The following is a 27,410-nucleotide window of genomic DNA, read 5'->3' as shown; positions in this document are numbered from 1 at the left end:
TGTTTGGGGACGAACTCAGGCTGGAGCAGGAAACAGCCGGTGTGCCCCTATCCCTGGGTCGGAGGTTCCTTACAGTGACACCGGCACAGTGAGGGGAAGCCCGACGGCTCCTCCAGCTAAGGCAGGTCCCCTCTATCTTACAGCTCCATGTGGCGTCCTGCTGGGCAGGGCTGCATCGACCGCGGCTTCCTCTCCGCTCATTGTTTTGGTTGCTAGGCGATGCCTAGTATCCAGCTGCACGTACTGCACTCCACACATTTAGGGGCCACCAGCACTGCGCTTCCCATGCGCTCGGACTTGGATACTGCAGCGCTCTGCTTTGGCATCAGGAATCAGAGAGCTGTCCACGCACTGGGCTGCTTAGCAAAGCACTCTTCACGCGCTTTCTCTTGCACCATGGGAGAACCAGTGCCCACCAGCGCTGGTTCATATACAATAAAGTCCCCTCTCTCTCTCTCTCTCAAAAAAGTAAGAGTCCCATGAAGTTGCAAATGATAGTGGCAGCACCACGACTCATGTAAATGAGAGTGCATGCACCAGAACTTTCCCCAAAGCAAAGGGAAAGTGTGCAGAAGGGAAGACGCACACACAAGCCCTTGGAGATTCTTCACAAGCAGGATACCACAGCAGGGCAATAAGAGTCAGTCCTTTTCCTCCACCAAAGACAGAAGCAGCAACTGCAGGCCAACCCCACATAGCACACAGCAAAGGGGCAGTACTCCTCCTTACTGTCCTTCTGCTCTTCTTTTTGGTCCTCTTGCCCCTTGAAGTAATCTAAAGTCTTGGGGGTTTAGGTGTAATACTTAAACCCCAAAATGTCTTTGTTCTCTTTGTGGCAAGGGTCTTTGAACCCAGTCCAAACCAGTTCTGCATTCACTGGTGGATCATGACCACAGGCGCAGAGACATCATTGTGCAAAAGGAGACCCAGCCTATTCAGGTGTAATTGCAACTCCTCCCACTACTCTAAATGCAGACCAGGACCATTCAGGCTTGCGATAAGTCACCCGGGCAAGGCAAGGAACACCTCAACCCTCCTAGTGACTGTCTAGAGTGAATGCACATCTCAGCTCCTGTCACTCGCACACCAGACACTGAATAGACAAACAGCCAGAGGCACACAGAATGGTAAGGTAAGAAAATGCTTACTTTCTAAAAGTGAAAGAGGAAACTAAGACAGGTGTCCTTGAAACTTATTGAATATGGTTCACTTGTTGTAGCAATTATTTGTTTGTAGATTCCCCTGACAAAGGGCAACTGTTAATACCCGATATTGCATTGGGAATTGGAACTTGTTTAATCACCATGGGAATTGTTCTACCATCATCCAGTCTACGCATAACAGTTTTTTCCTGTGATGAACTTGAGTTTGTACATTAAAAATTAATAAACTACACTCAACGCTCCAGTGATGATTACATGATGGACTTCAATACATTGTGATTGTTGCTTTTGGATTCAGTTGTTTATGGTCACACAGTGTTGAAATTTGTTCACCAATCTGATGTAAATGGTGTACACTATTTTAGTGAATACCAGTAGTGCGTCCGGTGTCTAGGACACCTGTCTTAGTTTCCTCTTTCACTTTGAAAAGGGCGGCCTGGTAGAGCCTCCCCACATGGTGCACACTTTAGAAAATTACTCTGTTTCTTTGATTTACATTGTACAACATTTTTTGTTTACTCAGAGTGCAACCCAGCTGTTCTTGCTTTTCTACTTTATAAAAGTGGCATTTTCAAACACAGGATTTAAAAACCAACCTCACCAAAATGTGCGTTAATAAATTCACAGAGTCTAAACTTAATTTTGCTATCTTCTCCATATTGCAAGTTACACATGTAAACATTTTACAGTGCAATTCCATTGATAAGCCTATGGAACAGATAGCCTTTCAATAGTGAAAAACAAATTACACAGTATTACACTATCACTATCAGGACATGCCACACACACTAGTACATGTCCTACTTTTCACATACACTGCGCCCTGCCAATGGGGGTACCTTGAGCCTACCTTGGGAGTGCCTAACATGTAAGGCAAGAGAAGGTTTGGGCCTGGCAAATGGGTGCACATGCCAGGACAACATGGCAGTTCACAACTGCATGCGCAGGCACTACAGTGGTAGGTCTGAGATAAATTTACAGGGCTACTCGTGTAGGTGGCACAACCAGTGTGGCATGCCCACTAGTAGTATTTGGTTTACAGGCCCTGGCACACCTTGCACTTTACTAGAGACTTACCAGTAAATCAAATATGCCAATCATGGATAACCTATCATATCACAATTGATACCGAGGGCATATGCACCTAAGCACAGATCAGCAGTGGTAAAGTGCCCAGAATCCTATGGTCAACAAAATCAGGATCAGAAAAATAGGAGACAAAAGGCAAACAGTTTGGGTATAAACCACACATAAAAACAGCAAAACGCCATGCATGATTGTTTATGTGCAGGAAGGTGTCCCTTCCAGCAAATAAACCATCATTTTAAAAATGACGAGTTGCAACTTCTATGTGTGCTACACAAAGCAGCACACATAGAAGTTACAAATCACCTATTTAAGATTATGTTTGTGCAGGAAGGGATACCTTCCCTCACATAAACAATCATTCCCCCACAATGCAGGCACCCTTACACAATGGTGCAAGGGTGCCTGCGTTGGCACCTAGGCAGCTGGAATTAGCGCCAGTGCAGGAGCACCACATTGTTGTAAATATGGCATAGCCCAGCGTTTCAGAAGTGCCAGAGCGCACCGTTAAGCCAAGAATGCTAACGCCACGCTCCATCACTTCTTTGTAAATATGTCCCTTAGTGGCTTAACCCTCAACCTATACAATAAGGACGCCTGAATTGTGCCAAAGGCTGTGAGGACAGTTTGAAAGAGGCTACGTGTCTATCAACAAGAACTGCATAGGGCTTTAAGTGGAAGTAATCATGCATCTGATGTACTCAGAACAATTTTGATCCCTCCAGGTGTCTGAAAGAGGCATACTTCCTTGTCTTCTCCACTTAGGGAGATCTCAGCTGCACCTCTTCTCAATTAAGATACATCTTGCAGCTATTACTGCCTACAGAAAATGCCTTCACAAACCTCTTTCTTCAAAGTGATATTTAAAAGATTTTTCTATCAGTCAAATGACCTTCTCCACCTTGGGAAATTAACATAGCCTGTCTATGCTAATGTGTCCACCTTTCATACCCATATATAAGGCATCCTTATAGCCTCAGATGTAGAAGGTTGGTGTTGTTGTAACAATTACCTAAGCCCAAAGAGCCATTGAAAAGCAGGCCCTCTGCTGCTGAGCCTTACACTGTTGGGCATATTTACAAGGCCCTATCGCAACGGGAACGTCCCTTTTTGCGATGTTCTCATGACGATAGGGGATTCGCCTTATATACAAGGCAGTGTTATGCCACTTAATGTGGCTTAACACTGCCTTGTAAATAAGGCTCCCTTTCACGCTATACTTAGCGTGAAAGGGTAGGACAATGGGCGTTGTTGTGGGCGTTCCACCGCAACAACCATTGATTCTGACGCTGCCTCCCAATTACAAGGGCAGCGTACATAGGAGGCAGCACCAAAATTAATACCAGGGCAAACCTGGTCTTAACTTGACGAAACTGGGGGAAACGCAGGGCTGCACCATATTCTTGAAATATGGTGCAGCCTTGCGTTTCTGAAGTGCGGGAGTGAGGCGTTAAGCCAGGAAGGCGAATCCAGGAAGGCTAACGCCCCACTCCGCCACTTCCCTTGTAAATATGTTCCAGGGGACCATTGTCAACTCTTAATCCAAAAAAAGGAAACTCTTTTTTTTTTAAAGCAGTTCCGTTTTCTGTAGGAAAAACAGGCCGGAATAGAAAAAAAGTTTACCTTATTGAAAAGCAATCACAGACATGGTGGTCTGATGACCCTAGCAGTCCACCATTCCTGTGATGACCTCCAATCATAGTGAGTTGCAATTTGCAACCTACCTCATTAATATTCATGGGGTAGGTCGGATTCCGGCCTACTATGATTTGGAATTTTAAGACCTGACCTGTGAATGCATAAGTCTCTACCTAACCTTCTTTAATGGTTGGAAATTGCAAACAGTGTTTTGGACTTACGACTTGTAAAGTTACGAGTCTGTAGTCTCCACACTTGGGTGGAATCGGAGCACTGCAGTACAGAGATTCTGTCCAGAGTGCGGTGACTCCACATTCATAACTTTACGAGTTGTAAATCCCTTTGTGAATCGGTCCCTCAGTGTGTAAAGATAGATTAAAACATGCTCTGGGATCCTGCACGTTGGTGAGAAAATTCACTGGTTATGATTGATGAGGATTCCCCTGGAGGAGAAATAGGATTACTTTTCTTTATTCACTTTATTTATAATTTTTACTCTATTAAGCACCCTCCAGTGGTGTTACAGCTATTTGGGCTGTTGGTATTTATAAAGACTGGTGGGTGGTAGGATTATTCTCTTTCAAGCTTACTGCTAAAGAAGCAAGTATTTTGGGTAAGAGTGGGCGTGATGAGGATGCCTGCCATCGAATATTTCCCAAAAAACAAAACTTTACAACAGAGTCTTGAAAACCAACGGCAAAGAATTCCAGTTGCAAGGGAGGAGGAATTTCTTGAAGATGTCTGAATTTCCCAAATGTCAGGGATAATGCATGAGTTGTAAGGATTTTCTGAACTTGATATTTATTCTCAAGTCTCTGATAGAATAGTAGGGAGTTCCAAGCAGAGGAGCATTGCACATAAATGTTTGACTGCCAAATCTCTTGAATATTGTCAAGTTGATTGTCAAAATACATCTGTTGGCTGACCGGATTTTCTGGTCAGTAGATAATAGAGTAACAGTTTTGTGAGGTATTTCTGTGATTAACAAGGGGTGCCTTAAACACTAGGCAAATAGTTTTGTAGATAGCTCTCAATCAATCAATATGGATTTGTAAAGCGCGGCTGATCACCCAACAGGGAATCCAGGTGCTTGCAGGTCCCGGAGGCTCATTCAAACAGCCAGGTTGTGATAGGAAAGCAAGGAGAAAGCGGTAAAAACGAGGGTAAAGGAGAAGAAAGGCACTTAAATACAGGGGAAAAACAAGTAGGAGCAGTGAAAAAGAGGGGAAAGCAAGGAGCAGGCACTCCAAAAAGAGGTGACGGAGCAAGGAGAAGGCACTAAAAAACGTGGGTAAAAGCTAGAAGAAGGAATAAGAATGATGCAGCAGCACCGGGAGAGCTGGACCTGGGGCCTTCAGTAATGAGAAGCCTACAGAGGGACCTCAGGACAGTTATGATGTATACATGCCGTTTTAAATCAAACAAAGGATAGGCTGCATAGTTTAGAACTCTCGCGAGTTTAGAGAAGGAGATGTGTTGCAGTAATCCTGCAGGACATGACCATGGTGAGAATTAGAGAGCTTTTCAGAGAGCTGTGAAGCAATTGCAGAGCCTCTTTTAGCAAATATAGATCAAGGAATGCAGTTTTGGAAACTGCTTTACGTTTGGAAGGTAAATAAGGGCTTTGGATGCAATCTGTGCCAGGTTGCAAGCCTTAGCAATGTGGATTGGAGGAGAGTCCAATTCCTCAAGCTAAGATAAAGGGAAGAAATAGACAAATCAGTGTTCAGGAGCAGAATTTTAGCTGTATCATTCTGGCTACAGATGTGCACCCAAAAAAGGCAGTGAGACAAGTTGTGGAGGTTGCCAGGTAAATCATCAAGCTTGAGATGCAACGCTAATTTTTCCTAATAAATATGGTAACCCAATTGCGATGACAGCAAAGTGGCACTGTAGAGATTGAATAGCGCTGGTGACAAGCAAGAGTACTGGAAATGCTACATTGGAGGATGGCTATTCTGGAGATGAATGAACTCAGTTTGACTTGGTGGAAATGGTGTGACCCAAAGAAACTTAACCATGTCAACGCAATTCCACTGATGTGGGCTGAAATGGACAGTCTTTTGATGAGCAACTAGTGTAGATGGTGTCGAAGGCGGCTGAGAGAACCAGTACTACCAGGTCGCAGAGATGGGTGGCCCCATTCACATTAGTTGAATTCATATTCCCTGATATTTAGAGCAGTGGTGTCAGAGCCATGGTATGCTCTGAAACATAGCTAAAAGTCACCAGGGAGACATGTATCCAGGTTAAAGGACAATTTATAGGGAGAAGAATCATAACATTAGAGGCAGGTTTTTGTAAAAAATATGTTAGGATCCTGCATATTACATTTCTACTTTGTTTATTCGAATGACTAAGCACATTTATGGATTATGCTACTTAAATGAGTAATCAAGCCAATACTCCTACTGTTTGTTTGTTAATTCAGATTTGTATGTTTAGCAATAGCAGTGGTTGAAGCAACAAACCCTTCCTTGCTCTGGACTAAAGCAGGGATTTCTCCTGCCCCCTGCTTTGTGACATGTACAACTTTACTATACTCTACACCACTTTACAACACTGTGATCTACTCCAATGCACTCTAGACCACTTTACTCAAAAGCAATGCACTCTATGCCAACTACTCTGCACCACTGCACTCTACTTTACTTTACTCTTCTGTACCTCAGTGCATTCAATGCCACTGCACTCCACGCCACAGCACGCTACAACACTATACACCATTGCGCTCTATGTCACTGCACTCTATGCCACTCAACTCAGCACCACTTTACACTGCACCACTCTACTCTGCACCACTCTACTCTACACTACTATACCATACACTACTGCACTCTAGAACACTCTAATCTTCAATGTTATGCTTTTTGCTATTGAACTCTTTGCCACTCTAATTTGCGCCACTCTATTCTACAATATTGCACTCTATTCCACTGCATTCTATACCCCCTAACTCTATTCTGCATCACTCTACTGCACACGATTCCAATGCATTCCACGCCAATGCACTCTATGTTATTACACTCTACGCAACTATGCTAATCCGCTCTACTCCACTCTAATCTACTGTGCGCCACTGCACTCTATGACACCATACTCTAGACCACTCTACTCTATGTCAGTGCACTCTACCCTACTTTACTGTGCACCACTGCACTCTGCATCACTCCAGTCTAGGCGACTCAACTAGACTCTGCATGACTCCACTCTACACCACCCTAATCTAAGCCACTGTGCTCTGAAACACTGCACTCTACTTCAACACACTCTACGCCACTACTCTTGCGCCACTCCAGTCTACAAGACCTCACTCTACTCTGAAACAATACAATCTACTCCACTGTGCTCTATGCCACTGAGTTCTTCGCCTCTCTTCTCTGTGCTACTCCACGCCACTGCACTCTATGCCCCTGCACTCTAATCTGCACCACTCAACTCTACACCACTCCTCTCTACTCTGCATCACTCTACACCACTGCAATCTACTCCAATGAACTCTACACTACTTTACTCAAAACCAATGTACTCTATGCCAACTACTTTGCACCACTGCACTCTACTCTACTTTACTATTCTCTACCTCAGTGCACTCAATGCCACTGCAGGAGTAGGTTAGTGAACTGATACAGAGTGGATTAGAGTAGTGGAGGAGAGTGGAGTAGTGTTTCATAGAATAGAGTGGAGTAAAGTGACATGGAGTGGAATAGAGGGAGTTGCCTAGAGCATCATAGTGTAGTGCAGTAGTATCGTAGAGTGCATAGAGTGGAGTAGAGTGTTGTAGAGTGGAGTGGCATAGAGTGAAGTAGAATTTAATGGAGTAGAGCGTCACAGAGTGAAGTGTTATAGAGTGGTGTGTCGTAGAGTGGTCGAGAGTGAAGTGGCTTAACGTACAGTGGTGTAGAGCAGAATGGCTTAGAGTGCAGTGGTATAGAGAGCATTGGTTTTGAGTGTAGTGGTGTAGACAGCATTGGCGCAGAGTAGAGTGGTGTATAGTGCAGTAGCGTGGAGTGCAGTGGTGCAGAATAGATTAGAGTGGCATACAGTAGTGTGTTGTAGACTGTAGTGGCATAGAGTGCATTAGAGTGGCATAGACTTGAGTGGTGCACAGTAGAGAGCATGGCATAGAGTGCAGTCTTGCAGAGTAGAGTGTTGTATAGTGCAGTGTCATAGAGTGCATTAGCATAGAGGGCAATGGAACAGAGTACAGTTGTGCAGAGTAGAATGGTGCAGAGTAGAGTGCTGCAGTGTAAAGTGGTGCCGAGCAGAGTGTCATAGAGTGCAGTGACGTAGAGCGCAATGGTGTAGAGTGGTGTAGCATGCAGTGGCGTGGAACATCCTCTACACCCCTCCACTCTGTTCTACACCACTCCACAACACTCTATGCCACTCCACTCTACGACACTCTACTCAACTCTGACACTCTTATCCACACCACTCAACTCAACCCCACTCTATGCCGTGTCATTCTACAACATTCTACTCCCTCTACAACACTCCACAACACTCTACACCGCTCCATGACACTTCACTCCACTCCACGCCATTCAACTGTATTCTGCGCCACTTCATGACTCTCTAATCCACTCCATAACACACCACTTTACTACACTCCACTCCACTCTCCTTTACCCCACTAACATTTAGCAATGCTGAACCACAGCTACGTTGGTGCATAACATGGATAAAACATATTGGAAAAGCCAATAGCTCTTGCATAGGTGAAACCTATTGGTTTCTCTAATGCTTGTGTATATGTATTTCTATTTGCACAAGTAAAAGTACAGCAATAAAACATTGAGAAAAAGAAACATTTTGCAATTGCCCCAAGTTGTAGGTTGGTAATTAGTCCACTGGTCATGATCTCTCTTTTGGAGGAATTGAATGAAAGTTGATTGATCACCATCCATTACTCAGTGGTGCAGAAGCATTCATCAAGTCTAGGCAAGTCTGGTTCCTTAGGGTTTCCAGTTTTAGAATAATCTGTGTTTCATCTGCATAGCTCTAGGATATTAGGTTGAATGAGCTGATCAGGTATGGTAAGAAGGTGAACAGGAGTGGAGAGATGATTGAGCCTTGTACGGTGCACAGTATGAGAAGTGATGAGATGATGTAAACATTGGTATCAATACCTTGCTTTGCTTTTCTTTGACTTAGTAAGAGATCCCAGCCTTGTTCCTCATAAGTAATTTGTTTTTTGTCTTAGAAGTAGTGTCTGATGGTGGACTATGTCAACACGTCCAGGAGTAGTAGTGCTTCCACCCCATTCTTCACTGTTAATTTCAGGTCATTCTAAATGGATATCAAGGTAGATTATTTTCCTGGGTGGAACCCAACATGCTGATTCAGGAGTATATATTAGGAGTATATATTCTCTTTAACAAAGTTGAAGACAGCTTTCTTCATCATTTTGTTTTTGCTAGGAGATAGCAATTAGAGATCGTCCTGTAGTTGGCTGGGTTAGATGGATTGATGTTCCTTTTTTGATGAGTGTTCTGATGAAGGAGGTCTTGAATTTGAAGGGAAACTTCTTGTATCTGGGAAGCTATTTGTTATGTCTATTTCCACAGACCCAGTACATGTAGTAGAGAGGCTATCTTGGGAGATTTTCTCTGGGGCGGGGTCTGTTTAAGATGTAGTTATCTTGCTTACCTTGACCTGTTCACTAGACTTGGTATCAGAAAAGTGTTGTGTTAACCAGCAGGTCGAAGACAGTTAGTGTCTCTCTATTATTCATTTCCTTTATATGTGGGATATTGGTTATTTTATTCTTGAGATAGACTTATTTTTTCTTTGTTTTGGTTTCCAGCTCATTGAGGAAGGGTTAGTGCATGTGACATGTCAGCTTTGGTGCATTCTGGATTTCCATGTTCTGATAGGATCCTCTGTCGTTCTTTTGAGGAATGTTGTGTATTAGCAATATATGTTGAGGCATGGAGTTGTTTTCTGTTTTTGATTGCAGTTGACATTTTGTGTCTTCTGTTATGGCATAGGAGGAGGATGCTGATGAGTATGGCATTCGATGTTCCTTCATCTACATTGTAGTTCACCAAGTTCTGTTTTTAGCTTCCTTATCTTTTCTGTGAGCCAAGGGGCAAGTTCTGCACTTGTCTTTAGATGGTGATGTAGTGTAATATTTTCCTTGTTATTTTCCGTTTAACATGTTTCCTATTCCACATTATGTCTGTAACAGGATCCTTAATACAAGCCTCCTAAATATCAATTCTTTAAGCTGGAATATGCTTCCATTTTTTTTAAACAATGTTTTCACCATCACCAATTAAAGAGCTCTATATACGTGATTTCCAAGACACAACTTCCATCGCCAATCTCAGTACTCAACCTGAAGAAACCTAGTGTGCTGTGGATGAAGGTGGAGAGGTAAGAGAGGACTCTGACAGGATTGCATAATGCATTACCTGAGGATGGAGGTGATGAGAGAGTAGGTGCTCAAGAATGTGAGGAGAGGTGGGAGGGTATGGTGAAAGATTCTTCAAGCATAAATGTGGGTGGGTAAAGGACAAAACAGTACAATTATTGGAGGGAGAACCTCAAGGTGAGTAGGAGGGAGGTTGGGGAGCAGAGGAGATGTAAGAGGTTTGAGGCAGGGCTGACTGGAAGGAACAATTCCTTTGAATTGAAATGCTGGTGATAAAACCATTAAGCATTAAAGAGTACCAAGGAGAATATGTTTGAGTGAGCTGCTTATGTGATTCTGGGGAGAGAAGGGAATGTGTGTGGTTGTGGCATGTAAAGTTCACATATATCTAAGAGGTCAGTATTCACAACACATATGGGCTTATCATAAACAAGGATTGGTGACCAGTGAGATGTTTGAAAAGGAATGTCTTCAGCTCGTTCTGGAATATAATGAGAGAAGATACAGCTTGAAGACTTATGTGAAGTTAGTTACAGATTCTCAAGGCACAGACAGAGAAGAAATAAGGTTTGTTCTTGTTAGGTCTGGCATAAACACAGCTTTAGCTGTCTTGTCAGCCTCACATTTTTCAAAGGTCATCATTCAAAAAAATACATATATAGGGTCTCCTAATCAACACTCTTTCACCATTGGTCTGTTGAAATGTCACTCAAAATATACTCCCTCCCGCCCCAGCAAAAGCTATAGATCAATAGACCAGCCCACTCCAGACATTGGATGTTTTTTCTTTGAGTGACTGCATTTTGCCCCTGCACATGTGCACATACACCTAGAAAATAGCAAAAAATAGAAATTGTTAGACACTTGCACTTTCCAATGACTGATAGTCCCTATGTATAGTAGAGTTACATCAACTATTTTTCATAACTCTCAAGAAATGCATTGTAAATTACAATGTTATTTTTTCACTATAACCCAGCTTTGGTATATTTATTTATCCTACTTCTAATGAGCACAAGTCCTTAGAGTAGCTAGACTGTATATACAGATTTTTAGGTTTAAGCCACATCCTTCACCCTGCCCCCGGTTTGTGATTAACATTTCAACCATTTGTATCTGACATATCAATCATATTGTAGAAGGAGCTTGACTTAACCAGTGATTTCTAGCACCTATATATGCAAGTGCTGCTTTTATCACAAGTTACAATGTTAATTCATCAACATATACCAGCGTTGGCATATTTACTTATCCTATTGGAATCAGGCACAATTTTTTAGAGAAGCAAAAGTGGATATGTACATTTTTATGTTGAAGCCACAAACCCTCAACTTTGTAAAGGACATTTGAAGCAGTTGCATCTTAGTCAAGTGGGACATTTAGTAGCAATGGGCTAGATGCATAAAGCATTTTTCTGATTGCCTGATTAGCAGAATCAGGCTGTTTGCAACCTGAAAAATGTTTTTTCTGATGTACCTAATGCAAAATGCGAATCTGTAACTTGTTACCGAATCGAATTTCCATTTGCGATTCGGAACTTGGAAGGGGGTATTTTCGGTATGATATGTATTACTATTTTGCGACCAAGTTTTCACCTGCAAAACAGTAATACTTTACCACCATTTTAAAAGTGGTGGTAACCTTTTCACAATTTGAAAGGGCCCCCCTTGGAACCCCTTCCTCTTTTAGAATGTTGAAAAAGTATTTTATAAGAGTAGGCAGTGGTCTCAGGGACCACTGCCTACTCTTAAAAAATGAAACTTCAAAGTTTCATTTTTTTCTTTTTAAACACATTCAGTTTTGCTTTAAGGAAAACAGACTGCATTTAAAAAAATAGATTTAATAAAAAAAACATTCACTAAAGTTGTGGTCTGCTTGCCCTCAGCAGGCCACAATCCCTGTGATGGCTGTGATTCCTAATAGGTCGCAAATTGTGGCCTACCTCATTAATATTCATGAGGTATGTTGATTTGCGACCTACAAGGAATCGCTATTTGGAAGAAAAAGTCATACATTAGGAATACCAATTTCCTAATTGCGATTCGGAATTAATTGCAATTAGGCAATCGGTATTCCTAAAGTCTGTACATCTGGCCCAATGTAAGTTATTGCAGCTTTGTGGCAGACTTGTTAAGCAGGAGCAACTGACTTGAGAGGGACTTATAGTAAAGTTCTTGAGGTACTGTAGCTATGTGAACGGCCATAGCGATTAGCTTTGTCAGTGCTTGTTTAAGTCGTGGGTTTACACACACTTTTTATTTGCTGAATATTTCTCTTGTGCATTCTGTGCTAGGTGGGGCAAATTACCCCATGTGTGTTACAGCTGACAAGTGTCTAATGTTTTGTGCCGCAACTTTAACTGGGCCAGATCATATGGAGAATTGTAATACATTAAAGAGGCCCAGTCATTAATTGTACTTTAGACTACGTGCTTTGCAGCAGCATGAGTAATGTGCCCCATGCTGCTCCTGCCCTGCCTGCTCTGCTGTCGGATCCCAGCAGGCAGATAGGGTCAGGTGAGTGACGTGTAACGGCAGCAGTTGAAGTGCATTAAAAAAAGCAAGGGAACTGTGATGCTGTGAACAAGGGGGGCGGGTCCAAAGGCGTGGCTAAAATACTAAATATTCTGTCACTTTTTTTGGTCTTTCACCTTCAGGTATGTACATATAAATAAAATCCAGTCTAAATAGAATAAATGCAAGTTAAGGTAATCGGTGGGAATTGCACTATCATACTTTATAAAGCCTCTATTAGGTAAGAGGTCTGTGTCCGTGTCTGTAACCAGAGAGCCACGGAATTGAATCCTGGTTGGAGCAGTGGAGAATAGTTAGAAACCTAACGCAGGCCCCTTGGGCCCAGGGGCCCGTGTTATACCCCTTTAAAAAGCAAACACTTCACAGCTCAGCTGTAACGCGTTTTCAATACCACTCAAAAAGAATGAATCTGTGTCATCAGGAAGAGTCCAGTGATTCGAATGATTAAAGCCAGTACCTGCTTCCAGGCATCCTTTACATTTGCAGATTGACCCGTTGTGCACATCTACATTTCTTTCAGGCAGGCAGGCACCCTGGCAAGAAGGCTTGTTTAGCTGTCTGCCCCTCCCTCGGTTTCACAGCACAGGAGGCTCCCTGCCTTACACTGCAGACGAAGCATTTTAGTTCTCGGGATTAACTGTCCCAGTACGATTTTCCTTTCACAGAAAGTCAGGGAACTGTTTTCATTAAATTAGAAAAGTCGGGCCACATAGTGCCCCTCCGATCCTGCCCACTTCGACCACTGGTAACGGGCAGTGTCTGCTCTGGTTCCAGGCCTTGACCTGCACTCCTGGCCTTGTGTGCACCCTGTCTAATGTTTATGAGCTGGGCGAGGGAGGGGTGCGGACTGGTGTTAGCCTGTTTCCTACTGCCAGCAGGCCTTTCTGTGCCCGCATTTCTGCCGCACTTGCTCCGCTGTTCTTTGTTGGTAGTGTCAGAGCAGCCATGGAGTGTTAGAGTATGCCGCCATGCCAGGGCTGGCCCAGCAACACCAGGCGCCCTGTCGGCATTTATAAAACATTATTCCTGGTGACTAGTGACATGCTTTTCTTATTATAAGCGTGTTCTGACATCAGAAACAATTGACAGACTTATAGGGTGATTTCTGTCTCTCTGTCTTCTCCTTCCTTACGATTAAATGCCGGGCATATGGAGATTGCCAGTTGGAAAACGTTGTACGCTAGGCAGGCTTTTGTGAGGCTGCGTCAACTTCAATTGGAAGCCAGTGGGCTGATTTCATGAAGCCATTTGTGCAAGTAAGCTCACCGTGCGCTCGGAAATGGTTTGATTTGCAAGTGTAAAGAAGTCACCAGACTAAAATGTGCACTTGTAAATCGATGTATCCATGCACTGTGTTATCCCAGTATGGAAAAGCAAAAGCCATATTCACACCAGTACTTTGTGGCCATCGTTCCCTCAGCTTCATTCCCTATGACATATGATCCCAGTAGAGTCCAGTAATCCAGTGTCTGATATTGAGGATAAGGATTGAAAGTTTATTGGACCCTGGTTTGTGGCAGGCTGCTCATCCTTTCTTTGTTCGTCTTTCTTGTTGCAGAGTGAGGAGTTTATATTTCCGTACAGCTTAGAAGATTTGCCTCCACTGCCTGAGCCTGATGAGGTGAGTACAGTTCATCAGATAAAATGCGTTATAGAGATTAGGTTTACTGTTCTAACCAATGAAGCAGATTTGAAATTGAAGGATTGGTAGCATCTGCAGTGGGCATGTCTTCAAACGGAAGCATCTTAGTATAAGGGCGTGTGTGAGACACTGATCCAATATTGCACTTGGCACAATACCCAAGCATAATATTTTATCTTAAGCTAGCTGGTCCTCAGTGCTGTTGTCAGGTGATGGTTACACTGCCCTAGATGGCCAGAGCTTGAAACATTTCCTCTTACATTTCTCCCCCCTCATTCCCAACATATTGGAGTTGCACCACCATGTAGCTGATACCAGTAAATATTTGAAAGGCGCACGCAGTAAGTCCTGATGCGCCTACTTGTGCTACGCATGTTCCCCTGGCCAGTGGCGTAGTAAGGTCAGGTGCTACCCGGTGCGCAAAATGACAATATGGCAAAAGTATGTGTTTAAAACACATATTTTTGCCATTTTGTCATCCCCTCAGAGATGACACCCGGGGCGGCCCCCACCCACCGCACCCCCCTTCCTATGCCACTGCCCCTGGCCCAGCCACGGCCCGTGAAGGTAAGAGCAGAGCGGTGGGGCGGTGTGCCGGAGTGGGGAAGGGGGGGATTTCGACAGACGACCACGAGGGGAAATTATTTATTTATTTTATTTTCCATCATGGTCATCTGTCGAATCCCCCCAACCCGGCCCCACCGCTCTTACCTGCACACGCCGCGGCTGCCGTGGCCTATCCCACTAGTTGTAGTGTTTTAGCTCACTCAGTGAAACTGGAAGTGTCTTGCAGCGGTCCAGCGCCTATGTTTAACCCCTACAGCCCCTGGGATAGGTTGCCTCAGTTGAGTACGCTCTGTATTCTGTTCTCAGATGACCAGGTGTTCTGTTGTGCAAATATCATGGTTTTTAATATCCACAATCCCTCTTTAATCCCTGAAACATCCTTACCATCAAAGGTAACACAGATTTGACACTGACTTCCACACCTAACCTTTTACTAGATTCTGATAGTGGAAATTGACTCTCTCAGAATTTCTTTCCAGAGTGACATCTCCATGTCAGTGGACCTTGAATCTGACTCTTTCAATCACGTACCAGAGAAAGAGTCCGGTATCTCTAGCCATAAGCACCAGACTTTCATAGCTGACTCATTACGAAAAACTCAAGGTACAGAATAGCTCAGCACCTTCCCAAAAGTCAATGTGCGATAACAAAATAGTACAGTACAACATCCAGAACAGTAGTCTGACTATTGTTCTGGATGTTGTACTGTACTTTTTTGTTATCGCACATTGACTTTTGGGTAGGTGCTGAGCTATGCTGTACCTTGTGTTTTTGGTCATCCACATTTGTGGGAACTAGGAAGGTCACATTCTCAGCTCTTTGCACTACCATTTCTGCCCAAACTTTGAAATCTTAACACTTACTGGTGCAGGCCTTGAGTGCCCTGACCTTCTATCTCGTGCTTTATTCATTATGAAAAACTGATAACAAAATTAAATTAAACTTATATTTAAGTTATTTTTATTCAAAAGTCAGTTCATTACATTTTTGGAAACGTTTATATATGCTGGTGTCATTTCTGGATATCATTGCTATAACATAATACGGTGTCTCGTTGAGCACCTGTAATCCCTGCCCCAACACACCCCACCACCAACATAGTCAGCCCTTAGCTCCTTCATTAAATCGAGACACAGTCAAGCCCCATATCGTCACCTATCTTTGCAAACCTTGAGTACCCCACAAGCCCACCGTTCCTCCTTTCCACGAACAGTTTAACGAGTTCACTGTCTATCTTGTAGGGTCCATCAAGCAATGGTTCCACATGTCCTCACTCATCATATAACTCCCCTCCAGGCTACATGTCAGGCATTCAAGCACCAGTTTCAACCATAATCTATGGTGCCATTGAGCCTTTTTTTCTAATTAGATGCAAGGGCTCTTTTCTCTGCTCCCAGGCACTGCACGATGACACACCATTCATGTTTAGGTAGACCCTTGTATTCTGTCAGTCTCAAACGTAATGCCAAGACCCCTGGATCTAGTAAAATGGAGAATCCCAAAAAACTTGTAGGGCTTTTGCTACTTTCACCCAGAACTTCATCATCTTGGGCCACCCTTACCAAACAAGTTGGGCATCTGCTTGTCCCCCACGCCGCCTCAAACATTTGTTGCTACCATTAGTGCATTTGCAATGAAGAGAAGCTGGCATGTAAAACCAGCCATAGAGAAGTTTATAATGTCTCTCCCTGCACTTGGCACATGTGGATTTTCCATATATATCCCTCCTCAATAATTTCCACGGTAACTGAGAAATCTGTTTGCCCAAGAATATCCATTTCGAGATGGGTGGCTACGAGAAATGGGAGAAGGCTTCAGGAAGCTCTGCGTAAAAATGGGATAATGCACATTGAGCACCCACCCTTTTATCATGAACCCAAAGGGTGTACTGTCTCTGGTGGCTTGGTTAACCATTCGGCTGAGGACCCAGTGTCTTAATTGAACATAAAGAAGTCCCTCCCTTGCATTTTACTGAAATTAAACCCTACATTGCACACAAGATTATATCCTGTCTCCATGAAACAGGTCTGCAATCATCTTGCAGCCCACAATATTGTGATCCATATGTACCCCTATTTTACCCAACACTGGCTTAGACCGCAATTGTGCTGTGGCATAATGAATGTAAGGCACTGGCAGTGCCATGTCTCTTCTCAATCAAGTCCACTGAAGTACGTGCAAAGGAATTCTTGCTGGGAAGCCAATCCAGATGAACCTTGTTCCTGATTTTGTAAGTTTTCAAGAAAGGTATTCTCAGTTTGAACAGCAAAAGCTTGAAATATTCACTGGAGTCTCAGTAATAAATTAATTTTCACAGCATTTGGTCTCTCTTACCATGATATGTGAAGAGGGGGACCGTGAAGCTAAATCCTCCTGGAGGTCCATTATTACTGAGAGGACATTGGCTCTCTTACTGTCCCCCACCCATGATGGGATTCTATTCCCTAAGCATTTGCTCATGCGAAGGAGTATATAATTTCTATCAGTTGTGCTGTGTGTGGGGTCGGAGAAAAATAGAAAATTCCTGACTTATCTCAGTTTTTCTTGTACCCTGCTACTGCTTCCAAGTCCATCAAATATCAGACCACCTCAGGAAGTGAGTTGTTAGGTGAGTGCAAAGTGAGGAGAATGTCGTCGCCATACTTGACGGTTTTCTATTCTGTCAAACCAAATGGAATCCCCGGATAACCAGGAAACTCCTACTCTGGCAAGCCAGATGTTCTATATTAAGGCTCAGTAAGTAAATAGGTCCACCAATTTGGAGGTCAACTTGGTAGTGTAGGTCTTATTAAGTCTCCAGAAAATCCATCAGGCCATGGCACTTTATTATCCTTCAATGCCCAAATTGCCCCCCTGACCACCTCTTCCTCTCCACTGGGGACCATCCAGTGCCTCCCTCTGCTACTCTGTGAGTGTCGGAAAGTTTGTTCTTTCGATAAGTTGCTGTAGAAGTGAGTGAGGGCCCCTTGTATATAAAGAGGCATAGTAGTGTATGAAATCGAACTTATCGTCTTCTTTTAACAAGATGGTACTATTGCTGATCATCATTTTTTTAACATTATCCCATTTCCTCCTTCTTTACAGTAGTTTAACCAGGTGCATGCCAACCTTGTGTACTGCAACACTAGAGTGTTGTTTCAAATGAAGAAAGGAAATCTGTGCTCTATTAATATAGATAATTCATAGCTGTTCCCTGATGGGGTCAGCTTTTGGGAAGCTGCACAGTTGGACTGTCCCTATACTCAGCCTAAATCTAGTTTCTGTGCTATGGCCTTATGCCCTCAACCTTAGTATGTGTGACATAAGCAATATGCATTCTCCTCTCGCTATGCATTAAAGTTCTCCTGCGCTCCACCTAGGGATATTTTGGTACACTTTTTCACAGAGAAATAATCATATTATCATTTGGGAGGGGCTTCCCTCCCAAATGTAAGTTGTTTTGAATCAGGACTGGTCAAAAACAGATTTGAAGCCAATCTGTGGTGTGGCAACCATTGGGATAGGTGCACTTCTCACTATTGTATAATCAGCACGTGAGCATGAGTCGTACATAAGTGTAGTCATCCTCTTCAATATGGATCTACCTCCAGACATCTCTAATGCCCATTTCCTTCAGAATTCCCTTGAGATTTCTAGAAAAAGTGCCCATCTGTCTCCTTCCCCTGGGAGGCCTATGTCTCTGGGCATCCCACACTGCGCTGCAATTTGAAGATCCCACTTATTATAACGTCAACCTTTGCAAACCCTAATAGTATCTCAAAGAAAACCCTCAGAAATACATCTTGGGCCTTCAAAAAGCAATCCTGTCACAATCAGATACCGTTCTTCACTGTCGGATTTACTACCTATCACCACACGTGGCAAGTCCCTCCTCTAGAAGATGACTACAGCAATGTGTTTTGACGCTGCTTGTGAGTAGTAGGCTGTTGGGTATGCCCTTTATTTCATTCTCTCATGGACCCTCTTCAGGCAGTGCATTGCCTGCAAGCAAGTAATGGGGCTGAGAGGCCCTGAGAAATTTCCAACCTGCTTTTCTTTATACCAAGCCCCTTCACATAAAAAATAAACAATTTCCACCAAGGGTTGATGCTGTGATGCATATCTCGCTTATCTTCAAGGCATCATGTAGCATCTCCTCGGTACCTCTCGATGTCCCAACCAGAACATCGTGGACCAGTTATTTCTTCTTCCCAACAAATGCCCCTCAGCTGGAACCCAAAGCACAACATGTTCCAACCCCACCCTAAATATGCTTTTATAGCAAAACTTCCTTAGCAACCTCAAAACAACTTTCAGGTAAACTAGTATTGCCCATAGCAACAAAATTGCTTCTTACTGGAAAGTTCTCTTGCTCTTCTGGAGCATTAAGTGGTTCTCGGTGCTTCCACACAGTATAGACCACATCCTACCTGATATCATGCAACTGGTATAGCCGGATTATTGGGGAGGACCACGCCCTCCTAAACCACTCATTCGAATCAACCTGGTGTCTATCCACCCCCTCTTGGTTTTCAGTGAACTTATCCAACCCAGTTAGAAGATCCCACCCTGTTCTATATGTCTACCACCACTATCCTTGGGGTTGCTTTGAACCATCATTAATAATAGCCCCTTTTCAAGCTCTTTATTAGTATTTGGTAGCTTTACCAATTTTTTACATTCTTAAATTGTTGATCAAAGCCAATGACTAATCACCATCCTCAACCCCTAACTGATTTCACTTGCCCGTATCTTCTTTGCCAGCACCCCGTCTTTGAGGCATAGGCATTTGCCTAGAGATTGTTGGTCTCCCATCCAAGTTTATAGGAGAATCGCTTTATTCCAGTCTTCAGTTTGAATCAGGGTTCTCAGATATCCTCAGAGGTTCCATTCTGTCTGTAAAGTGATGGGTCTTGCCCCCATGTTCATATGTAATCCCAAAAGGATAAGTCTAGCCTTAACGCACCTGCCTGGAGTGTAATTTCTCCGTTATTGGCTGGAAGGCCTCTTATCTAGAGGGTGGTGTGGAGACATCTGAGAATATTGTGAAGAAGCAAATTCGGAAGTACACCCACCTTACTTCCTTGATGCTTTCAATAACTCCTTTTTCAGAGAATAGTAATGACATTTGACGAGAACATCACAAGGTTTCTGAGAGTGCTGCGGCCTGCGTGGTCTGACTTGGTGCACCCTGTCTACTCTAACGTCTTTATACCACTCTCCCAGAAAGGATCAGAAGATTCCCACTGTTTAGTTTCTAAGACCAGGACCCTCCGCTCCTTCCTCCAGGCCTCTGATGCTTAGGCTGTCCCTCTTGGACTATTTACCAGTTCCTCTGGTTTCGCCGACATTGAGTCCAATATATGTCTTCCATTTCTCTCGTCTTTTGTTCGGATTCTGTTTTGTATTCAGAAGATCCACCCTATTCTCGCGTTCCACCTTCTAGACCCTAATGTGTGAACATCCTTTGTAACATCCCCAGTTTTAGAAACCCAGTCAGAGCAGAGTTTTTGCAGTCTTCTCTCAATTTCACTTTTAAGTTCCTCTCACAAATCCAGAAGTCTGCTTTCGTGATAGGCATGTTGGGATTTTATGAAAGCTCTACACCTTCTTTTCTCTCTTTTTGGAAGATATTTATTCATTGAATGATGGTCAGCCACAACTCCATTACACTTCCTGTGGGCATGAGCTAAAGCATGTGTGGGTGTCTTGAGGAGTCTTCCTGTTGCTGATCAACTATCTGACTGGTGTGCTTATTGTGTCTCTAGTGGGGAAAGGCCATATACATGTCTTCCACCCTGAATAAAAGGCATCCTCATCCTTGTGAATCCTCAGCAAGCACTCATCTAGGCCATATCTCTAGTCTAGCCTGCATTGTCCCTCACTCACTGCTCATAGGTCACTTCTCTGTACCTCACTGGTATGGGTGTGTAAAATGTCTGGGAATGGATTTCGGCATCCCCTTCTACTCTGACGCTGGATGGTAAATCAAGGGTGGGCCTTGCAGATCCAAACCTGCCACTGCAGGCCGCCCCTTTTGGCAAGGATGTGGCACTCATAGATGGTGGCCGCCATGCTGCTGTCGAGCCTGGTTCTCTGCTCACCGCAGGCAAAATTTGGTTTTGTTCTGCTTCTTCAGATTGACTTTTTTCACTTCCCAGGCAGATCACCTAATTTCTGGCCATTGATGGGGCTGGAAAGACAGCAGGGAACCAGCATGCAGTTTATGCTGCCTCCACTGCCTGCACCAACCTAACTTAGTTTTGATTTGTCCTGATTCAAACTCTAATCGTTACCAATCTCAAGCTAATTCTTAATTAATTCTTAATATATTAAATGTATTGTATTATGCATCCCTTTCCTCACTGTGATATTAACCATAAGCTTTAGAAATGGTTTAATTATTTTTCTTTTTTTATTATCATTAATCCAAACCTTATACTTATCCTAACACATAATTGTTTGTCATTTAATGTATTTATAAAATCTAACCTAATCCTTACACTATTTGTAATGAATTTGTATGCAATTAAATTAAATTAAATAAATATCCTTAATTTACCCCTTACTCTAACTATAATCCTTACATTGTAACTAATTTGTAGAAATGACCTTTAATGTATTTGTATTGATCACATTAGTTGATGTAGTGTTCATTGATGCAGTTGCTTCATTGATGTATCGTCTCATCAAAGTATTGACTTTGTTATATGGTGGGATACGCACTTCTATCAGCTCCCTCGCCACAGATGACAAGCTTGATAGGCCAGACTCCTCAGGTGACCGCACCAGCCATCCCTTGCCACTGTGATGGAAGGCGAGGCTAGCAAGGCTGAACGATGGGCCTGTGCGGTGGCCCGGACATGCTCAGAAACAGGGGCAAGTGCCTATTTGGAGCCAGGTTTGGGCCTGTAGCCTCATCTTAGCCCTAGATTGCTTTGAAATGGTGGAATTACCACTTGCTCTAGGTTTTTGCCAGCAAAAGAAGGATAGCAATGGTGCCCTAGTGCCCATCAACTGTCTCTCCTATTTCAAATGGTAGTGTGCCATGCCTCCTGCCAAGGGCAGTAAATTAACAGCCACACTGCGGATCAATACACTCAGGAATTTGGTCATTGGAAGATTGTGTAGGCTCTGCTTGAATAATGAGTGGGAAAACGTGTTCTATGATAGCTTTGGCTAGTTGTCACTGGAAGCCACTTACCCCAGTGTGCCTGGTGTTGGCTTAGGCATTGTAGTCGTTGCTAGCCATTGGGGCAAACCGCAGCTGAAAATCAGAAATCGATGATTGACGTAAAGACGTCTAGCGACCTCAAACTCACAATTAACAGTGGCAAAAATAATATATTGTTCATAAAGTGCTTAACGTGACATGTTTTTGACTTTTTTAAGTGTTGTTATTGTTAACAACTAGCGTAACTCTTACACATTAGTTTCATGATGCTCAGTGGCCTCGTAGGGACAAGAGACAGTGTTGGCCTTCCCAACTCTTAAACTAATAACCTTCAATTTACACCATCGGCCTTAGTGTTCATAATAGGTCATTCGGTTTGCCTCTGATAGCTTTCAGTATTTGGGTGCTGTAGATGTAGCCTCTCATTTTGTAAAACTGGTGCTCTAAGACAAAGGTTAACATTTTTGGTTCACAAAGCTGTCCATATAGGCAGAACTGCTAAACTTGAAAATACTTTCATTGTGGGAGGTGGGCCTTGGAATAGCAGACTCTAGCCCTTAACTACATGAGCAAATATGTATTGCCAATGCCAATAGGTCTGGCTTATGAAAGTGCTCACAGTTTAGGCGCTCAATACATCATCATGCACTTTGCCATTCTTCTCAACGCTTCTACATCCATTCATCCACCCTATGACTTATTCTTTTATCTTATTTTATTTTATATTTTTGCATACAGCCACTTACCCATTTCCAATAGCAAAAAACATGCTGGCAACTAAACCTGGGGCATATGCTTGCATACAAAAATCAAATTAAATGTAGTGACAGGTGGTTGTCTTTCGATGGAATTGTACATAATGTATTGTTCTTTTAAAGTACCAACACAGATTCCATACATGGAAGCTGTGTGTTGGCCATCTTGGAGCAGTAAAAACAATGATATTTTATGCACAATACCATTCCAAGATGGCTGTATAGTAAACATTGCACAGAGCGGCTATCTTTGAATGCTAAAGTATACACTGTATCACTGTTGTACTAATCAAAGGTGCCAAAACTATGCTTTCAAACATGGTTGCCATCTTCGAACAGTAAAACAGGGATCCACTATGGATATGTCAGTCTAATATGGCCTCTTATTTTAATAATTGTGGCTTCCCAGGATACAGCATACTTCAGTTGAAATAAGCAATATTCGAGTGGCCCAGTAGGACTGCCTGAAGGGCTAACAAGCATTGAAAATGCAATAGGTCTACCCTTTGATTATGTTAAAGCCATTTGCTTTGCTAATGGTATTGCATAGCAAAGCAAATGGCTTTAACTTAATGAAAGGCAAGACCTATTGCATTTGTAATGCTTGTTTTCTGCTGATGTTGTGTTTCTTGTAGCGGGCATCCTTCTTTGTGTTATGGCATGTCTTTTTGTAATGTCTTCTCTTACCTAGTAGAACGGGAGAAGTAAGGCAATAAATATGCTCTGTGTGCGTGTGTATGTTTGCACGCGCTGGTGTGCGTGTCTGTCTGTCATACTCCAAGGTCTTATTAGCTTGCACGGTCATCACTGGCTGTGACAACATGGACTTCTGGACCAGCCCTGCCTCCGTTCCTGGAAGCTGGTTCAAGTGAGGACTGTGGTGAGGTACGGAAACCATCTTAGCAGCTAGAAGTCGAGCCTCCTGTGCCTGCAAGCACACCTCTCTTCAGGCATACTGCCACATCAGTGCCCTCCCTGAGGGGTGCGGCCCCCCGATATTACGCATACATTCGGATTACTTCCCTGCGCTCCTAAAGTCTGCTCGTTCCCCAGTCTTTCTCCCCACATAAGCGCAGGTGTTTTCTGTCAGTTGCATCCACCCTGATGCCCTGGGGCTCTGCTGGGGACAGTGGCAGCAGCGTACAGTTCTTTGCTAAGGGAGGGCGCGGGCTGGTTTACAGCCCCCCAGGCCAAACGCAGATACAGACCGTACTTCATTAAAGCCAATGGCCTGGGGGTGCATCATGTTTCTCCTTGTGGCCCACTCTTACAGCAAATCTAAGATTGCTTACAGAGAAGCCGAGCTTTAACCGCTAAAATACAAAGTAAAACTAAACTTTTCACCTCAGGCCAGCGGGGAAGCTGCGCACAAGTTGTGCCCTGCCGCTCCCGTTACTTTCACACATCAGTTAAACGGCAGCCCCCTGCTGACCCTGAAGAGTGATCATTGGAGTCAGAGCAGGTGTGCACCGAGCGAGGGGATCTGCAGCCCCGTACTTGGATCAGCGGGTGTGCGCTGCAGCTGCACCCCGACAAGAGAAAGTGATAGGATTGCGGTGTGCGGAGTCAGGCTGCTGTTCGGATACACAACGCTTCACACCGGGTTTCCTGCATGTGCCTGACGATGGGACCGGGCGGTGTATAGAGGCCGGGCACCTGCAGGTAACACAACCCACACACAAGAGTCATCTTTTTTGCTTTTGTGCCAACTAAAGTTTCTTGGAGCGCAGGAGTCCTTGCTGTCTGTGGGTAACTGTACAGCAGGGAAGCTGTGGCTAAAAGTGTTTCAAGGGGGCAAGTCAGATGTTGAAGGGACGCGGATTACCGCTAGAGTCAGAGGGGCGGACTGTGTACTATACAATACGGAGGGCGACTTCGCTGCAGGCCCTCACTCTTGAAACGGGAGCTTGGGGGTGGCGTGTTCTGACGGTGCAGAGTGACAATTAAGCTGGGTGGGTGCTGTGGTATGTTGAGCGGTTGCAGAACCCGGGCACAGGGGTACAAGGGCAGTGGGTGCGCTCCCCCGGATTTGTGGCGCCGAGAGCTGATGGAGTGCAGACGCACTTGTTCTCGTGGCAGGAGATTCTGAGGGCTTGAAGAGCATATATGCGGGTGGCTCGGGTGCTGAAGATCACACAGCTTGCCATCCAGGATGCTGCAGACCAGACAGGCAGAGGGTGGGTGTTGCAGAATCCACGAATTTGGCACAATGGAAGAGAACTTAGGAAGGGGGTTGCAGATAACTCACTACAATTTTTTGGTGGTGCTACAGGCTCACACAGGCCTGTGGCGGAGGGGCAGCATACCAGACAGACCTCGGGGCACATGGAGTTAAGAGCGCAGCAGGTCCTTCTTTTTTGGCAGTGTCAATGCTGAAGATCACAAAGCTGGTAGAAATGGAAGTTGCCATCGCCCCTTGTCTCGGCTTATGGCACAGGGGTGAGGGAATGCTGATAAAGTTGGTCCCATCAGTACCTCCCCCTTACCTTGGGGTTGGAGAGCAGCTGCTGCTCGTCCTGGTGCAGCAGAGCCCGGGAGCGGGACGCTGAGTTGTTCACGTAGATCTGCAGGCAGGGGTAGAGGGGGGGGGGGTAGAGGGCGGTGCCCCGACAGCCCGTCCCGCAGGTGAAGGTGCACTCGAAGGCCTCCCCCAGCTCCTCCACAGACGGCACCGTGCTGTTGGCCACCGTGCCCCGCAGGTGCTGGAGCGCCGGGCTCAGCCAGCAGAAGCTCAGGATGAAGAGAGACACCACCCCGCTGAGGATGAGGAACAGTCCCAGGCGGATGCTCTTGTCTTCCGCCTCCAAGTACTCGTAGGTCACCCTGAGCCTGGCCATCCCAGCGCACAAGACCACACCGCGAAGCCTTCCCCGCCGGAGCACCGGGAACTAAGGTTTTGAGCAGGTCCAGCTCTGCGACCAGGAACTAGACACCATCTCACTTGTATAGAAGCATCACACTCAGCAGCTCAACACACCAGCCCTCCCCAATCAGCATCCTGGCTAACTGCAACAGGAGGGGCTCTCCGCCTCCTCCCCCTCCTGCGAGGAGAGCTGGCGCAATGCTCGGCATCAACATCTGCCCGCAGAGAGTAAGCTCCTTAGAGAAACAGGGAGCAGCAGACTGAGGGCTCAGGCTCGGCTGCTGCAGGGCTGGAGCTCTCCAGGCCGACTGCAGTCATGCGCCAGACGACACCTCCCAGCCCCACGGAGAATGAGACAAGAGAGCCCCTCCTCTCGACAAAACTGCAAAACGACATGGTTCCTCCGAAAAATATTCCTCAATTTGTTGCAAGTCTATTGATATACAAAGCTTCTCGCCTTTCAGCAGAAGTATGCACGATGTGTGTGTGGGGTGGGATTGGGGGCGTGAAACCCGCGGCCTCTGACCCGCATAGACCGGACACGAGGAACGAAGACGCGCTCCCCGGCTCACCGCTCCCATGAACAGCCTGCCCTGGGATTAACTCCTCAGCAGCTTTCCTTCATGACTTTTGCCGATTTAATCCCAGCGAAGCCTTAAAGGAAAATTAACGGCAGAGATAGGAAAATTGCAATACACCATGTCAGAGCAGGGAGGGGGTGGGTGCTAGTGCCTGGTTCAGCCGGCCTAGCTTCAGGGATCACTGACATACAGCTCGGGGTGTCCTTGCCTGGAGTGTACAAGTGTCTGTGTAGGTCACTGTGTAGGAGGTGTGCACAGCAGAAGTTGGGAAAATTGGCGGTGGATCTTAAACAACGACACACAAGCAAGCGCGGTCCCGAATGTGAAAGAGGACCGCACTGCAGCCGGAGCATGGGGATATCTTGTCTTTATGGGGCCATGTGTTTCAAACACATGGCCCCATAAAGATAAGAAAGTGCTTCACGACAGCCGTGAAGCAGGAGACCCAGTCCGGATCCCAGGCCAAAGGGCGGCAACCAAAAGCCCTAATTTCCAATAGCAGGCCACCGTTTAGCATAAACGGTGACGCCGGCCAATGGAAATGAGGGGCGGGGCTTAAAGCCCTTTTCTAAAAGTTCTCATTAGCAATAAATCTCGGCGAGTGAGCTGCGCATGTGCGCAGCAACGCTAGACGAGACCTAAAAAGCAGAAGAAAAAGAAGGAAAGAAATATAACAGAACCTGGAAAAAGAAAATTGGAAATCTAAAGGACTGGTCACGAGCCCGAACATTGAAGCACATTCAGTTCAATTCAATTAAACAAATGTTTTTTTCGGTTACATAGGCAACCTTAAAAGTGCATCACAAAGATAATGTCAGTTCAATCCATTAGACAGAATGCATCGTAAGAGCGAGTATATCACAAGCTACAAAAAAGTGCCAGGGCATGGGTACTTAAACAACTGACTAAAATTGTGAGATAACATGAGATTTAATTAGGACAATTGCACCTTTAAACCCATTCCATTATACAAAATGCATTATAGAAACAGTTCTATTTGAAAGTAGCTAAAATAACATGGTTTTCCTTTTAGCGACAGCACATTTTAA

General features: G+C 44.6%; 1 protein-coding gene across 7 annotated transcripts in view; it reads left to right on the top strand.

Annotated features, from left to right (window-relative positions):
* Window positions 1–27,410, top strand: part of TEX55 (testis expressed 55) — a 460,108-nt gene that overhangs the window by 199,033 nt on the left and 233,665 nt on the right. For all 7 annotated transcript variants that reach the window (XM_085621142.1, XM_085621141.1, XM_085621146.1 and 4 more), the window contains one exon: window positions 14,359–14,421. In XM_085621142.1, coding sequence (XP_085477268.1) covers window positions 14,359–14,421 — 63 coding nt within the window. The remainder of the gene's footprint in view (window positions 1–14,358; window positions 14,422–27,410) is intronic.

Source organism: Triturus cristatus, chromosome 8 (assembly GCF_964204655.1).
Source record: "Triturus cristatus chromosome 8, aTriCri1.1, whole genome shotgun sequence".
In the NCBI taxonomy this organism is placed as follows: domain Eukaryota; kingdom Metazoa; phylum Chordata; class Amphibia; order Caudata; family Salamandridae; genus Triturus; species Triturus cristatus.
This window is presented reverse-complemented; position numbering and strand designations above follow the sequence as displayed.